This window comes from Python bivittatus, unplaced genomic scaffold, assembly GCF_059951505.1.
Source record: "Python bivittatus isolate LINGU-HERP-01145 unplaced genomic scaffold, Pbiv_v1 ctg000220_np1212, whole genome shotgun sequence".
NCBI lineage: Eukaryota > Metazoa > Chordata > Lepidosauria > Squamata > Pythonidae > Python > Python bivittatus.
Window position 1 is genome coordinate 37,637,513 of NW_028277048.1, and position 14,130 is coordinate 37,651,642.

General features: G+C 38.9%; 1 protein-coding gene across 3 annotated transcripts in view; it reads left to right on the forward strand.

The window, feature by feature from the left end:
• The window catches only part of TTYH2 (tweety family member 2), a 69,641-nt gene that overhangs the window by 30,831 nt on the left and 24,680 nt on the right, over positions 1-14,130 (forward strand). For all 3 annotated transcript variants that reach the window (XM_007419867.4, XM_088138353.1, XM_088138352.1), the window contains exon 3: positions 11,671-11,782. In XM_007419867.4, the coding sequence (XP_007419929.1) occupies positions 11,671-11,782 (112 nt within the window). The remainder of the gene's footprint in view (positions 1-11,670; positions 11,783-14,130) is intronic.

Consider the following 14,130-nt stretch of genomic DNA (forward strand, 5'->3'; position numbering starts at 1 on the left):
GACAACATCTTAAATCAAAATCAAATAAATTACAGGATAGTTTAGCACAGTGAGTAAACTAGGCCAATCAAGTTACTTGTGCCTTTTGTTTGCTAATTTCTTGGTTCTGATTGGTTTTCCATCTTTTCAGGAAATTGCAATGTTAGAAGTAGGCACGCTGTATCCGGGCATCCTTAGCAGAAACACAGAGGAAATGACATCCATATATCTGCTTGATATGTGTTTCCTTCCATGTGTTTTCCGGTGGGCTTCCATTGAATTCTACTGGTTACTCTTCTATAAACACTCTTCTCAATTAGTTCATTCAGTTAGTTGTTCCAGGGACTCCCAAGGATTTTAGTCCTTAATTGTTTGAGAGTGATCTGAGCCTCCAAATGTGGAGGAGGGGTTTTCCCCCTTATTCTCTTTGCTGAATAGAACTATCTGTATCTAGAAATAAACATAATGATTAAACCAGCATGCTCTTCCCATGACTTGCTTCCTTCCCCAGAACAGAGGCACGTGATTTCCAGAGCTTCAGGCTGATTAAAAACTGCAAAACCTTCTCCATGGAATCAGATAAACTTATAAACTTTGAACAAGTAAGATGGGGAGGAAGCAGAGTAATAAAATACCTAAGTGCTTTTTAGATCCCTAGGGTACCTTGATTGCAACTGCATAGTATAAGCAGTTGAATACCAATAACTGGACATCTGGTACTTTGACTTTTAAATGAATAGCAAAAACAACCAACACAACCACCATTCTGAGTGAAGTTATACATATTATGCTGTACATTAGCTCTGTCTTGTTTTCTGCTTTCCATGTGCTTAGAAACATCAGTGGGGAGTCTTGCCCATAAGGCTGGTGTAACCAAAATTGAAACTTATATTCGGACATGAATCCTCTCTTAAAATTACTCCAGCTCCATGGACTTGAAACTTCTGATTTTAAGCAATGCCTTGCTTTTTAACTTGCTGTCACAATTTATTTTCCTTTTGTTTTTTGAGCTCATTATTGACTGCTAATAATGTTTACTTACTCTGTGGAGATGAGAATCACAAGGTTTTTCGGTTCATGCTTACTCTTCAACCTATTTAAAATCGAGTGTAGGACTATTATATCTGGGTTGCACATATCCAGGTAACCATTAGATGGCAGCAAAGAGATACAGAAATATTAATGTTTTGCTCCCATCTAGGGGTCACCTGGATTTCTGCAGTCTAGGTATATGATTCAGTCTTGCCTTTCTATGCTCCATTCAGAACCCTTTGCCACATATTTTCCCAAGGCCTTATAAATTGTACTGTAATTTCATAAAAAATACTTTGAGGCAAAGAGAGGGTAATTGAGTATGGAATCCTTTTATACAAAGTGATCTGAAGATATCAGATATCATGAAGGGCTTTGTGAGTATAGTTACATGAAAAAGTAAATACACTCCACTGAAACTTTTGACTTTTTCAACATATTTCAAGGTATAGATATCTGACCTTCATTTCAACAATACTGATAGATAAAAGGGATATAACAAATATCATGTACCATTTATATTTTGTAGTCCATTGTGTAATTTAAATAAACATAAATGCACATTTTGCATGTAGAAAAAGTACACCCCTACATTTATTACTATCTCAAATACCTAAAATTAGAATCAGGTACAAATGATTAGAACATCGTCAGAAAGGTTCCGTGAGGAACCTGTCTTATTGGAACCTCAGACATTTAGTTCGATTTGCTCTTTGTTGTTGAAGTGTGTGGTATCACCACACTTAGATCGAAAGAGCTCTCTGAGGCCTTCAGAATGAAGGTTATAGATGCCTATGAATCTGGGAAGGGATTTGAAAGGATTGCCAAATAATTGGACACCAATCATTCCACTGTCCGGAAGATGAACCCCAAGTGGAGAAGATTTCAAACAACTGCCAACTTGCCCAGGCCAGGCTGTCCCAGCAAGTTCACCCAGAGAGCAAAACACAAGACGCTGAAAGAAGTCTCCACGAACCCCAGCATTTCATCAAGTGACCCACAGGTAGCTCTTGCTACTATTGATGCCAAAGTGCATGAGTCTGCCATTAGAAAGAAACTGCAGCAAATAAGATCTGCATGGGACGTGTGCCAGGAGGAAACCTTTGCTGTCCAGAAAAAAACATAAGGGCAAGGCTAAAGTTTACTCGTGAAAACCCAGGCCAAGGCCAGGACTTCTGAAACAATGTGCTCTTGACAGACAAGGCAAAGATAGGGTTATTTGGCCACAGTACCAGAAGACATGTTTGGCAAAAACTAAAGACAGTGTTTCACCAGAAGAACCTGACGCCAACTGCAAAGCTTGGTGATGGAAATGTTGTAGTTTGGGGCTGCTTTGCTGCATTAGGGCCTGGGCAACTCATCTTCATAGAATCCACTATGAATTCTTCATTGCACCAGAAGATGCTTGAGAATAATGTGAGACCATCTGTCAGAAGATTGAAGCTCAGCTGAAAGTAGACATTGCTACATGACAATGACCCTAAACAAGGAATGGCTGGGAAAAATAAAAAAGAAATGGAGGGTTCCGGAATGGCCAAGTCATTCTAATGCCTGGATCTAATCTTATCAAGATTCTGTGGAGTAGTTTAAAATGGGCTGTGCATGCAAGAACCCCCTAAAACACTGCATAGCTGAAAAAAAATCTGCATGGAGGAGTGGGAAGAATTTCCCCCCGGTCATGTTAGAGACTGATAGACAGTTATAAGAAATGCCTACCTGAGGTTGTTTCCGCCAAAGGGGGCAATACTATTAGATAATATTAATAATATTACAATATTAATATTGTATATAGTGGGATTTATAAGTAATGGCCAGGCCTTTGAATTGGGTCAGAAAGCCTACTGGTAACTAATGCGGTGACCTCAAAATAGATGCAATTCTCTGTATACAATCCTGTCTTTAATCTATTTGTTGTTGTTGTTGTTTAGTCGTTAAGTCGTGTCCGACTCTCCGTGACCCCATGAACCATACTGCGCCAGGCCTTCCGGTCCTTCACTGCCTCCCTGAGTTTGCTCAGTTTCATGCTCATTGCTTCAGTGATGCTATCTAACCATCTCATCCTCTGCCGTCCTCTTCTCCTTTTGCCTTCAATCTTTCCCAGCATCAGGGTCTTTTCCAAAGAGTCCTCTCTTCGCATTAGGTGACCAAAGTATCTGAGCTTGAGCTTCATTATTGATCCTTCCAATGAGCAATCATGGTTGATTTCCTTTAAGATTGACTGGTTTGACCTCCTAGCAGTCCAGGGGACTCTCAAGAGTCTTCTCCAGCACCACAGTTCAAAGGCATCAATTCTTCGGCGCTCCGCCTTCTTTATGGTCCAGCTCTCACAGCCATACATTACTACTGGAAAAACCATAGCTTTGACTATGCGGATCTTTGTCGGCAAGGTGACGTCTCTGCTTTTTAATATGCTATCTAGGCTTGCCATAGCTTTCCTCCCAAGGAGCAAGCGTCTTTTAATTTCATGGCTGCAGTCTCCATCTGCGGTGATCTTGGAGCCCAAATAAATGAAGTCTGTTACTGCTTCCATTTCTACCCCTTCTATTTGCCAGGAATTGATGGGTCCAGATGCCATGATCTTAGTTTTTTTAATGTTGAGTTTCAAACCAGCTTTCGCACTCTCCTCTTTCACCCTCATCAAGAGGCTCTTTAGTTCTTCTTCACTTTCTGCCATTAGGGTGGTATCGTCTGCATATCTGAGGTTGTTGATGATTCTCCCTGCAATCTTAATTCCGGCTTGTGATTCTTCCAGCCTGGCATTTCTCATGATGTACTCTGCATATAGGTTAAATAAGCAGGGTGACAGTATACAGCCTTGTCGTACACCTTTCCCTATTTTGAACCAATCGGTTGTTCCGTGACTGGTTCTAACTGTTGCTTCTTGGCCTGCATACAGATTTCTCAGGAGACAGGTAAGGTGGTCTGGTACTCCCATCTCTTTAAGAATTTGCCACAGTTTGTTGTGATCCACACAATCAAAGGCTTTTGCATAGTCAATGAAGCAGAAGTAGATATTTTTCTGGAACTCTCGTGCTTTCTCCATGATCCAGCGAATGTTGGCGATTTGATCTCTAGTTCCTCTGCCTCTTCGAAACCCAGCTTGTACATCCGGTAGTTCTCGGTTCATGTATTGCTGAAGCCTAGCTTGTAGGATTTTGAGCATAACCTTGCTAGCATGTGAAATGAGTGCAATTGTGCGATAGTTTGAGCATTCTTTGGCATTGCCCTTCTTTGGAATTGGAACGTAAACTGACCTTTTCCAATCCCGTGGCCACTGTTGCGTTTTCCAAACTTGCTGGCATATTGAGTGCAGCACTTTAACACCATCGTCTTTTAGTATTTTAAATAACTCAGCTGGAATACTGTCATCTCCACTAGCTTTGTTGTTAGCAATGCTTCCTAAGGCCCACTTGACTTCACTCTCTAGGATGTCTGGCTCAAGGTCAGCGATCACACCAGCGTGGACATCAGGGACATTAAGATCTTTCTTGTATAGTTCTTCTGTGTATTCTTGCCACCTCTTCTTAATCTCTTCTGCTTCTGTTAGGTCCCTGCCTTTTTTGTCCTTTATCATGCCCATCTTTGCACTAAACGTTCCTTTCATATCTCCAATTTTCTTGAAGAGATCTCTAGTCTTCCCCATTCTATTGTTTTCCTCAATTTCTTTGCATTGTTCATTTAAGAAGGCTTTCTTATCTCTCCTTGCTATTCTCTGGAAATCTGCATTCAGTTGCTTATATCTTTCCCTTTCACCCTTGCTTTTCGCATTCCTTCTTTCCACAGCTATTTGTAAAGCCTCATCAGACAGCCATTTTGCTTTCTTGCATTTCTTTTTCTTTGGGATGGTTTTAGTTGCTGCCTCCTGTACAATGTTACGGACCTCCGTCCATAGTTCTTCAGGCACTCTGTCTACCAAATCTAATCCTCTAAATCTATTCATCACCTTCACTGTGTACTCACAAGGAATATGATCTAAGTCATACCTGAGTGGTCTAGTGGTTTTCCCTACATTCTTCAATTTAAGCCTAAATTTTGCAGTAAGAAGCTCATGATCTGAGCCACAGTCAGCTCCTGGTCTTGTTTTTGCTGTCTGTATAGAGCTTCTCCATCTTTGGCTGCAAAGTATGTAATCAATCTATACCTCTGGCTTTATATGGCTGTAATTTTAATGTGTATTGAAAATGGAATAAATTGTAACTTGTGGTAATGTAATAGAGCAGTGTGTGTTTTGGCCAGAAGGCCACACTCCAGATGTGGTCAGAGTCAGGATGAAAACTAAAGTTGATTAAAAATACTGTAAATTACATTGACTAATTAATTAATTAGTTAGTTACATTTAATATGATTACTTCCACACACATACTTTTAATTGTTTTGTCCATTTATCTAATTAAAAAGTAACATTCAGCAGGAACCTTTGATGGCACTTTGGGCATTGCTCTGGAGACCTACCTGTGGTCTTGTGATTTCAGGTTGTACACTTCTGGGATGAAACAACTTTAAAATATAAAGTAATAATGGTAGAAAGGAGAGCCAACTAACTTTTCCCTAGGTGGTTGGGAGAACTGAATTTACTCCTCTAGTTAAAAATTCTCGTTGTATCCTTCCATGATTGTCCACTAATAAAAAAATTTACTACATGTCATTGACTCTGTGCAGAATTACACAGAGACGTATTAATCAAATGTGAGATGTATTAATCAAATGGTTGGGCCTTGCCATGTAGAGTCTCCAAGCCCGTGTTGCTTGTTTTTTGTAGAATAGTAGGCAGGAACTGCCAGGGATGCTTCCTATAATATTATGGTCTGTAATCTCCTACAACATACTTCCATGCTGAAGCCTTAAAGCAACATTCCACGTGGGGACTGTAATTCAAAGCTGGCATCAATGTTTAATGAGCAGAAGATAAACATAGCTATAGCTGGGTACTGTTCTGTAGACTTTTCAGTTGGAGAAATGCACATCAGCATTTAAAAAGCACAGCCCATCTGAAGCAGGGAAGTCATTAAAAAATAAAAGGAGGAAAACTGGCAAGTATGAATCATTTTTATTGGCTGAGGCATTCAAGGATAGTTGAATAGGAGTCGCAAACTAAGTAGCTTTTCCATATAATCTATTGCTAAGTAATTAACAATGACATTCACAGCCCTGCATTTCCACTGTCTTCCTAACAGCCTAGTTTTTCAGAAGCTTTGGACTTTTTTTCCTCCCCTTCTCCCAAGGAAGATAGAAGGTTACACTGTTAAATTAGCTGTAATTTTTTAGAAAACAGGAAAATTGTAAGAAGAATGGAATTTTGCCAGACTTTATCCTCAGAAAAATCAACAGAAATTATAATACACTTGATATCTGGTTCTGTACAGTGCCTGCTTGAACTTGCTGACAAACTGTTGGGAGCAGAGGGGTATGAAATGCCTAAAATCCATTTGTTAGAAATCGTGTTTTTTCTTAATCACTCTGTTAAGTGATACAAATAATCCTAGTATATAGATGAGTTGCCGAAGTTCAGTAGGAGTTACCATCTGTAAATCACATTTCCATTTTCATCTATATTTGCATGCAGGAATTTTCTTGCCCGCAGATCTCATAAGTTTGGGAAAAGATCTTTTGGGGCTTTCTCTCCTCTGAACAAGCCTAAAGCCATTGAGCAAAACCATTGATCCCCTATACCGTTAGAGTGCACATTACCGAGATGGAATACTTCTCATTAGCTGCCTCTGAGTGCAAATGCAAGATTTACTTACTCTTTGGCATGCTCCTTAGCTACTGCAATCTGCTTCGTCAGAAGGTGCTACCCACAATTCTTTCAGTAGGGTCCTAAGAAAATAAAATTTTTGGAGGAAATGTGTTATATCCCTTTCTTGTCACATATAGTTCAAATAACCCCAGCCCACGACACAGTGATGCCTTCTAAGAGTAACAGGAGGCTGAGGTGAGGAAAAAGCCACAGAAGCACCCTACGCACGCATTTCCTTAACTTAGAACCAAATGTGTGCTGAAGATTAAAAATTTAATATGTAGTAAAGATGAATGCCAAAACAGAGCTTGTTGGATATTCTGAATGAATCAGTGTTGTATGAATTAGTGGATGTTTCTCCCCAAACGGTACCTCTTTCTTTGGAAAGAACGAGACTGTCTTAATTACTGCTACTGAAGATTGACCAGAAAAATAGTTTTAATCCAAAACAGTATTTTTTCTGGAAATTTTCATAACTTGTTGAGTCCAGAGTTTCTTTGCCTTTTAGCCTCAGTCTCTCAAACTAGCTTACAAACTGATTTGTAAGTCATGGGAATGAAACAAGGTTGACAGTCCTCTGTTGAATCACCTGGGAATTTCATCTGTCCCCAATCTGATTCCAAATGTTCTGGGTTTCAACTTTCATAATTCCTGGCTAGCTGGACATTATGGGAATTGAAATCCAGAACAGTTGAAAAATAGCAGGGTCTATTTATCTAATTTGTAAATTTTCTGAGAGGCTATTTGGCTTGTAAGCTATCAAGTTCCTTCATTTACAAATATTTATAACTTTCAGTGGCTTAAGCATCCTTTGACTGAAAGTCTATGTTCTGCTTTAAAAACTGTTTGTAAGAAGGTACCTGAAATAGACAAGCAAATTATCTGTGCCTTTTTTCCATCTGTTTTGCAGTGTCTGCAGTTTGTACTAGGATGTTTCATATGTTCAGTTCTTTCCATTTTAAAAGCATTTCATAAAGGAACAGAATTGAAAACCTGCATATGGATTGTCTTACATAATGCCTACATAAATGGATACAGTGGATATAAATGCCAATGTATCTCAAAGCTGAAAGCTGATCCAGTGGCAGATTTTAGGATATTTTTTACACAAAAATAGTTTCATGGCTGAGCAATCCAGTGGCTATACATTTAACTATCTTAGTATATCAGAAATGCCACAAATATATGTGTATGTGTATCCATTATACCATACATAGCTAAATGTTCACATACTAGGGATTTGAATTGAATTGTCTTGAATGGGTAACACCCCATTTTGAGTGCAGAACAGCTAGGCAAGGGTGTTTGAGGATGTGGTGGTGGTTTTGAGCATTTTGGATTTTATTTTTTATTTTATTTTTTTATGGGGTTTTTTTTTTGGTTTAGGTTTTGGTTTTGGTTTTTGCTCAGAAAACGTGTTTCGCACTTGAAACAGATCTGATTCAAACTTGGAACGTTTTTGAAATGCTTAAGCCGGCCTGTTTTGCACTCAGAACAGATCTTTTCTTCTCAAAGCAGGATGTTTTAAATTTGAAACAGTTCAGATTCAAAACACTTTCACAGCTCTACCACCCAGCTCCTCACAGGCACCTTGGCTCTCTCTCTTCCTCCCTCCCTTATACTGCTGTCTTAGATTACGCAGAGGAAAGGGAAAGCAATGGGGTTTTCTTCCAGCAGTTACAGTTGGTTGATTTCTTATTACCATTAAATTAACAGTTGGCTGGCAGAAATTAGATTGCTCGGTGTCGTGCCATTAATGGCAGAGAAAATCAGCAGTCCTTTTCCATACAGCTGAGTGACCATGTTGATCATCGGGCCATCATTTGCTTTTGGAAGTGAAGACCATATGAATCCTCTGTAGTACAGTTGCCCACCCCTGCCTTCTGCAAAGCACACCAATTCTCACATTGGCCCAATATGTCATCCCTTCCTTGTCATGTTCCCTGTGGAACATTTTAGACGATAAACTGTTTAGAATTAGTACTTTTTGTACTCTCCCCATAGAATAAATGGAAAGTGGATGAAAGGAAAGGACATGTGGTAGTTGCTTGGAATGGAGTGAAAAGAATGTTTTGGAGTGCCTCATGAGTGTGTGAGGTTGCACTGATGGGAAGTATGAAAAGGATGTTTGGTGGAATAATAATAATTTATTAACTTTATATGCCACCCAGCTCCCAGCAACTCTGGGCAGTTTACAGATGATTAAAACCATTTTAAAAAAAGGAAACAACAAAAAACAAGAAGAATAAAGATGGCAGAAATGATGAATTTGATGGGAACGAAGAGAAAGGAAAAGGAGGGCTCCAGACATTCTTGCCAAAGGCCTTGGCAAAGAGCCAGGACTTCAGGGCCTGAAGGAATGAAGTGAAAGAGGCTGTGGATGAAGGAAAAAATGCATATAAGAGAGTAATTACTAAAAAAAATAAAGATGTGACAATTATATTGTATAATGTGTATAGAAAGAAAAAGCTGCAAAGAATGTAGACAGAGCAGGAATGTTTAAGATTAAAAAAGGCGGAGAAATGTTTGATGGAAGTGAGTGAAGAATAATAAACAAGGAGCCTTGAGCAGAATAAATGTAAAAAATTAAAATGTTGAAATAAAATTTGGGATGTAACTGAAGGAAGGGAGTTGTAGAAAGATATGTTAGAGATTTCTGTGAAAATAGGAATGATATGAAAGTGGATTTGAAATGAATGCCAGAAAAATGAATTAAAAGGAAGTCATAAATGCTGTGAGTATGCTGAAAAATGATAAGGGTGCAGGTGTAGACAGTATAGCCAAAGAAATGTTAAAATATGGATGTGGTTTGTTTATGGAGTAACTGTGCAACTTGTTTGTGTAAAGGCTGCATGTGTGCTTGACAATTGGAAGAATGCTGTTATTGTTCCCTTCTGCAAAGGAAGAAGTAGCAAGAGTAAAAGTAAAAATTAGATGGGAATTAATTTCTAAAATGTGCCTGAAAAGGCATTCAGCAAAATTCTAATTGAAAAGGTATGAGAGGTGATAATAAGAAAACTTGGGAAATGCAGTGTGGCTTTCTGCCAGGCAGAGGGTGTACATATTGATAGACTTTTTTTAAAAGGGGGTATTCTTGTTTCTCTCATACATATAGAATTTAAAAAAAAAAAAAGCCACATTCAGTTAAATTCACAATCACTTAAAAGCAAAATATTTTATAGAGTACAATGTACAGAGTATAATGTAGAAACCAAACTTAAAACACTATTCTGCTAGTCTGGGAACTGTAGTAAAATAGGTCTCTTTCAACTCTGGCAATTGTTTCACATCGCTTGCCCTTTCCTTTGCATCTCCCTCTAGATATAAGCCATTAAGAATTACGTTCAAAGAAAAAAATCTGTTAAGCTGTATATGCTATTTCATGAATGTGATACGTGTGTGTGTGTGAAAGAGAGAGGTCTGTATGTATATGGGTGTGTCATAAGCATAATCATATCTCTTTTCTTTCTCTTAAACAAGAAAACATGTGTGTAAAGTCAGATGTGAAATATGCCCAAGAACCTTGTTTCCATCTGGTGAAATTTGGCTTGAGTAACGATGTTTCTTGGATCCAGCTGGCTTACTAACGTCAATACAAAATAGATTTCCCATTGGTAATAAAGCAGACTCCAAAAAAGTATCCCTTTTCCCTAATTAGAATATCTGTGAGGAATCTGTAATTTAAAAAAAAAAGTATCAGGTGAGAATATCATGGCAAAAAGAAGGAATTTCTTTAGGTTACATTCAGTATTGTGTTGACTGAATGGGAGTTCTAGAAAGCTTGTTTCTCCATCTCTCCTTCCTTTAGTAGTTTCTAGGAATACTCAGGGAACTTTCATGATCTGCTTTGTCATTAGGGCTAAGGGAGGGATCCCTAATAATTGAATGGGAGTCCTTTACTCGGTAAGCTGCTCTTAAGCTGTTAACTCTCATTTAGATGCAGCAAGCAGGAAGTTTTGCCATCCAGAATCTTACTATGGCAGAGCCCAAAGCTTTCTTCCTGTGGGATACAGGCCATTCCCCAGTGAGAACAATTCTCATTATGGCCCACAGAAAGAAATGCAACATGCACATTGAAGCTCTCTTCTGCTTGCCTTGGGTTAATTTAGAAGTAATCCACACTCAGAGGTAAATGTGCTATCATCATTTGCGTGATTTAATTAGTATTAACCCTCAATCTAAACATACAATCTGGGATTATGCTTGGATGAAGAAAGGAAGGTTCCTCTTCCGAAGTTCCCACTGAATTTCCTGAAGAGGCAGATGCTTGGCCTGCAGGATAAGCCCATTCTTTAGGCTACACAAGAGGACTTAATCAAGCCCAATATCCAATTATTTATGAAAGAATCAAGCAGAGAATAGTCAGAAATAATCTGCTATTTTTTAAATACACTAGTACATTTCATTAAGTAAACGTATCAAGAAACTGAACCAGTGAAAATATTTTATCAGCTTGGTGTATAGAAGGCCTTTATGGGGCTTCACAGACTCATCAGGCCTTTATTTCCATAGCTGCTTAAAGACTAAAGCAAATTCTGCTGGTAGGGAAGGGGAGAATGAGTGTATGAAGAAGGAAATTCAAGCTGTGTTTCACAGAGTGAGAGTGAGGAACAACACCCCTTCCTGAAACACAGTACTTTTTCATGCATATCTGGAAAGCCTCTCATTGCCATTTCAAAGTTTATATGGGCATCTACCCTGGTTCCTTTGAAAAGTCTCTCTTTGTCTCACACAAACACACACACACACACACACACCATCCCATTATAAGGGAAGATTTGAATTTTTTATTGTTCCTTTCAACAGCTTAAATATCCTGATGAGTTTCAGTCTGAATCTGCTGCAATCAAATGATTTTGACCCTGATTTTGTTATTTTTCTCTTTTTATTCACATTTTTGTGTTTCCTCTCTTTTTCTCTAGTGCGGGCGTTGGCATTGGGTTTTATGGCAACAGTGAAACCAACGATGGGATTTATCAGCTGATCTACGCCCTTGATAATGCTAATCACACCCTTTCAGGGGTTGATTCACTGGTAAGGCATCTCATAAGTCAAGTTGGTAGGCATCTCTTCTAAGGGAAGCAGCCTTAGGTGGATTTTTTTGAATGCTGCAAGTTGGAGCAGCTGTCTGAGAATAAGATTCCATTGGAGTGCTCATTCATTGGAATAGCTAATACATACAGGTCTATCACGATTGAAGCCTCTTCTCTACTTCATGTGCTTAGCTCTTCTGCTAAGTACTGCTAAGAAATCTTACATTGATGGCTCTAGAATCAACCCCAAAAGGCCTTCTAGGAAAGGTTGATCTTAACTTAATTCTGGAGGTTATAAGAATAGTGGCCATCTCACCTCAGAGAATAAGCTGTTCCATAGGGAATGAACTTCACAGAATGTTCACCTTCAGGGTCTCTCCTGCTGCACCTCCTGATAGGTGGGACCTTGAGGAGGTGTTCTCTGACCATTGTGGTCAGGCTGGCAAACATGATCAAGGAAAGGTACTGTTACATAGCAAAGTTGATAACAATTTGGGCAGTTACAAAAATAATGGACAGATGGAGACAAAATAACTTGACCCAAAGAGAGGGCCATTGAAAAGGGCAGGAAGGAAAATGCTATCTAAGTGGATTTGAATACTCTTTTCATATATAAGGCTTGTTCTTGAATCACTATAGCTGCTGAAATTCTTTGGTATGGTTTTCACAGATTTCTTCCAAGTTTGCCTATGTGGTTCATTCCTCTCTGTGAGATGAAGCCTGACAGTTAGTATTCGAAAAACAACTGGTTCATATAAACCAGTTCCAGAGTCTATCATTATATTTTCCCTGAAGCTACTATCTTCTGTACTTCAGAATGGCATACTCTGAAAGAGATAGTTGGATCATATTCTGTCTCTGCTGGATATAAGCCGGGTTGATAGTTTCCCTTTTTCTGGAGGACACACTGGCTGCAAAAATGGAAAGTCTGAGTCTGTGATTGGAAACTTTCACTTTGGTTAGTGAGTAAAATGGAGTTTTGTACTATTAAGAAATGTCTTGACTCTGGTTAACATCAGAGCAATTATTTGTTTTTTCTATTGCTGTTGAAGACAGTTGAAATCACAGCATAAGGATTTGGGCTGAGATAACCATGAGACCAGATTGCCTGGGAAGGACTGCTTGAAACAGCAGAAGGAATATTGTGGAACAAAGAAACTTTGAGAGTGCCAAAAGGATGTGAGTGAAATGTGGCCATGGAGTGATGGTAACTTAAGCATCCCTCCAATTGCCTCATCCTGCTTTTGCTGTATAGCATTGGGATCTTCTGTATTTTTGCATATCTTGCCAATGAATGTTATCAGAGCTTCATGGGGATCCCAATGACATATAAAAGGAGACTTAATGGAGAAGATCAGCATAGGGTGCTTGCTTCATTTATTTCATGAATTATCCAACATGTGATGTGCTAGTGTGAAAAAGTAGTTAACCATCCATCTCAGTAATTCAGTTAAAGGATAACTAAGGCCAATTGTGTATCTCATTAAATGATCAGAGCTGGTTTGGGTCAGCTCTATCCTATATATAACTTTGGGTCCCTCATCACAGTGGTCACCATCCAGATGCTAGAAGCATGTCATGTGCCACTCAAAAGAAATATGTTAAGATTTCTATTAAAAAAACATTATTGCCTGTTAATCTGGAAAAGATTTCAAAATCATTTCTCAAGTGTTGAGGCTCCAGATTCACAATCAGAAACATAATTTTGCAGTGGAGAAGATTTGATGTAATAGTGAACTTTCCCAAAGGTGGCTGTCAAAATCAGCCAAAGAACATAGGATAAAATTGTCCAGGAAGTCACAGCGAACCCTCAAACAAGTACAGGAATATGCAAGCATTTTTCCACTTGGTTAAAGTCAGTGTTCTACCATCAGAAAAGCACTAAGTAAAAATAGGGTTCATGAAAGTGTAACAAGATGGGTGCTGTTGGTCACTATGAAGAACATTGATGTTCATCTCAGGTTTGCTAAAAAAAACACCTGGATGACTCTCCAAATTTCTGGCAAAATATTCTATGGGCAAATGTCAAAAATAGAACTTTTGGGGTTACACAGATGTATTCATGTCTGGTTGAAACAAACACTCCACTCCAGAAAAAGAACCACATTCCAGATGTCAGGCATGGAGGTAGGGATGCTTTGCTGCTTCCGGGTCTGGATGACTTGCTATCGTTGAAGGAAGCATGCATTTTGCTTTGTTTCAGAAAATTCTACAGAAGAATATCAGGCCCTCTGTCAATCAGGTGAAGTTGAAGCACAGGGGGTTGTGTAACAAGTCAGTGACCCAAACATACAAGCAGATTTACAAAAGAATGGATGAAGGACAAATTAATTGCTTTGGAATGGCCAA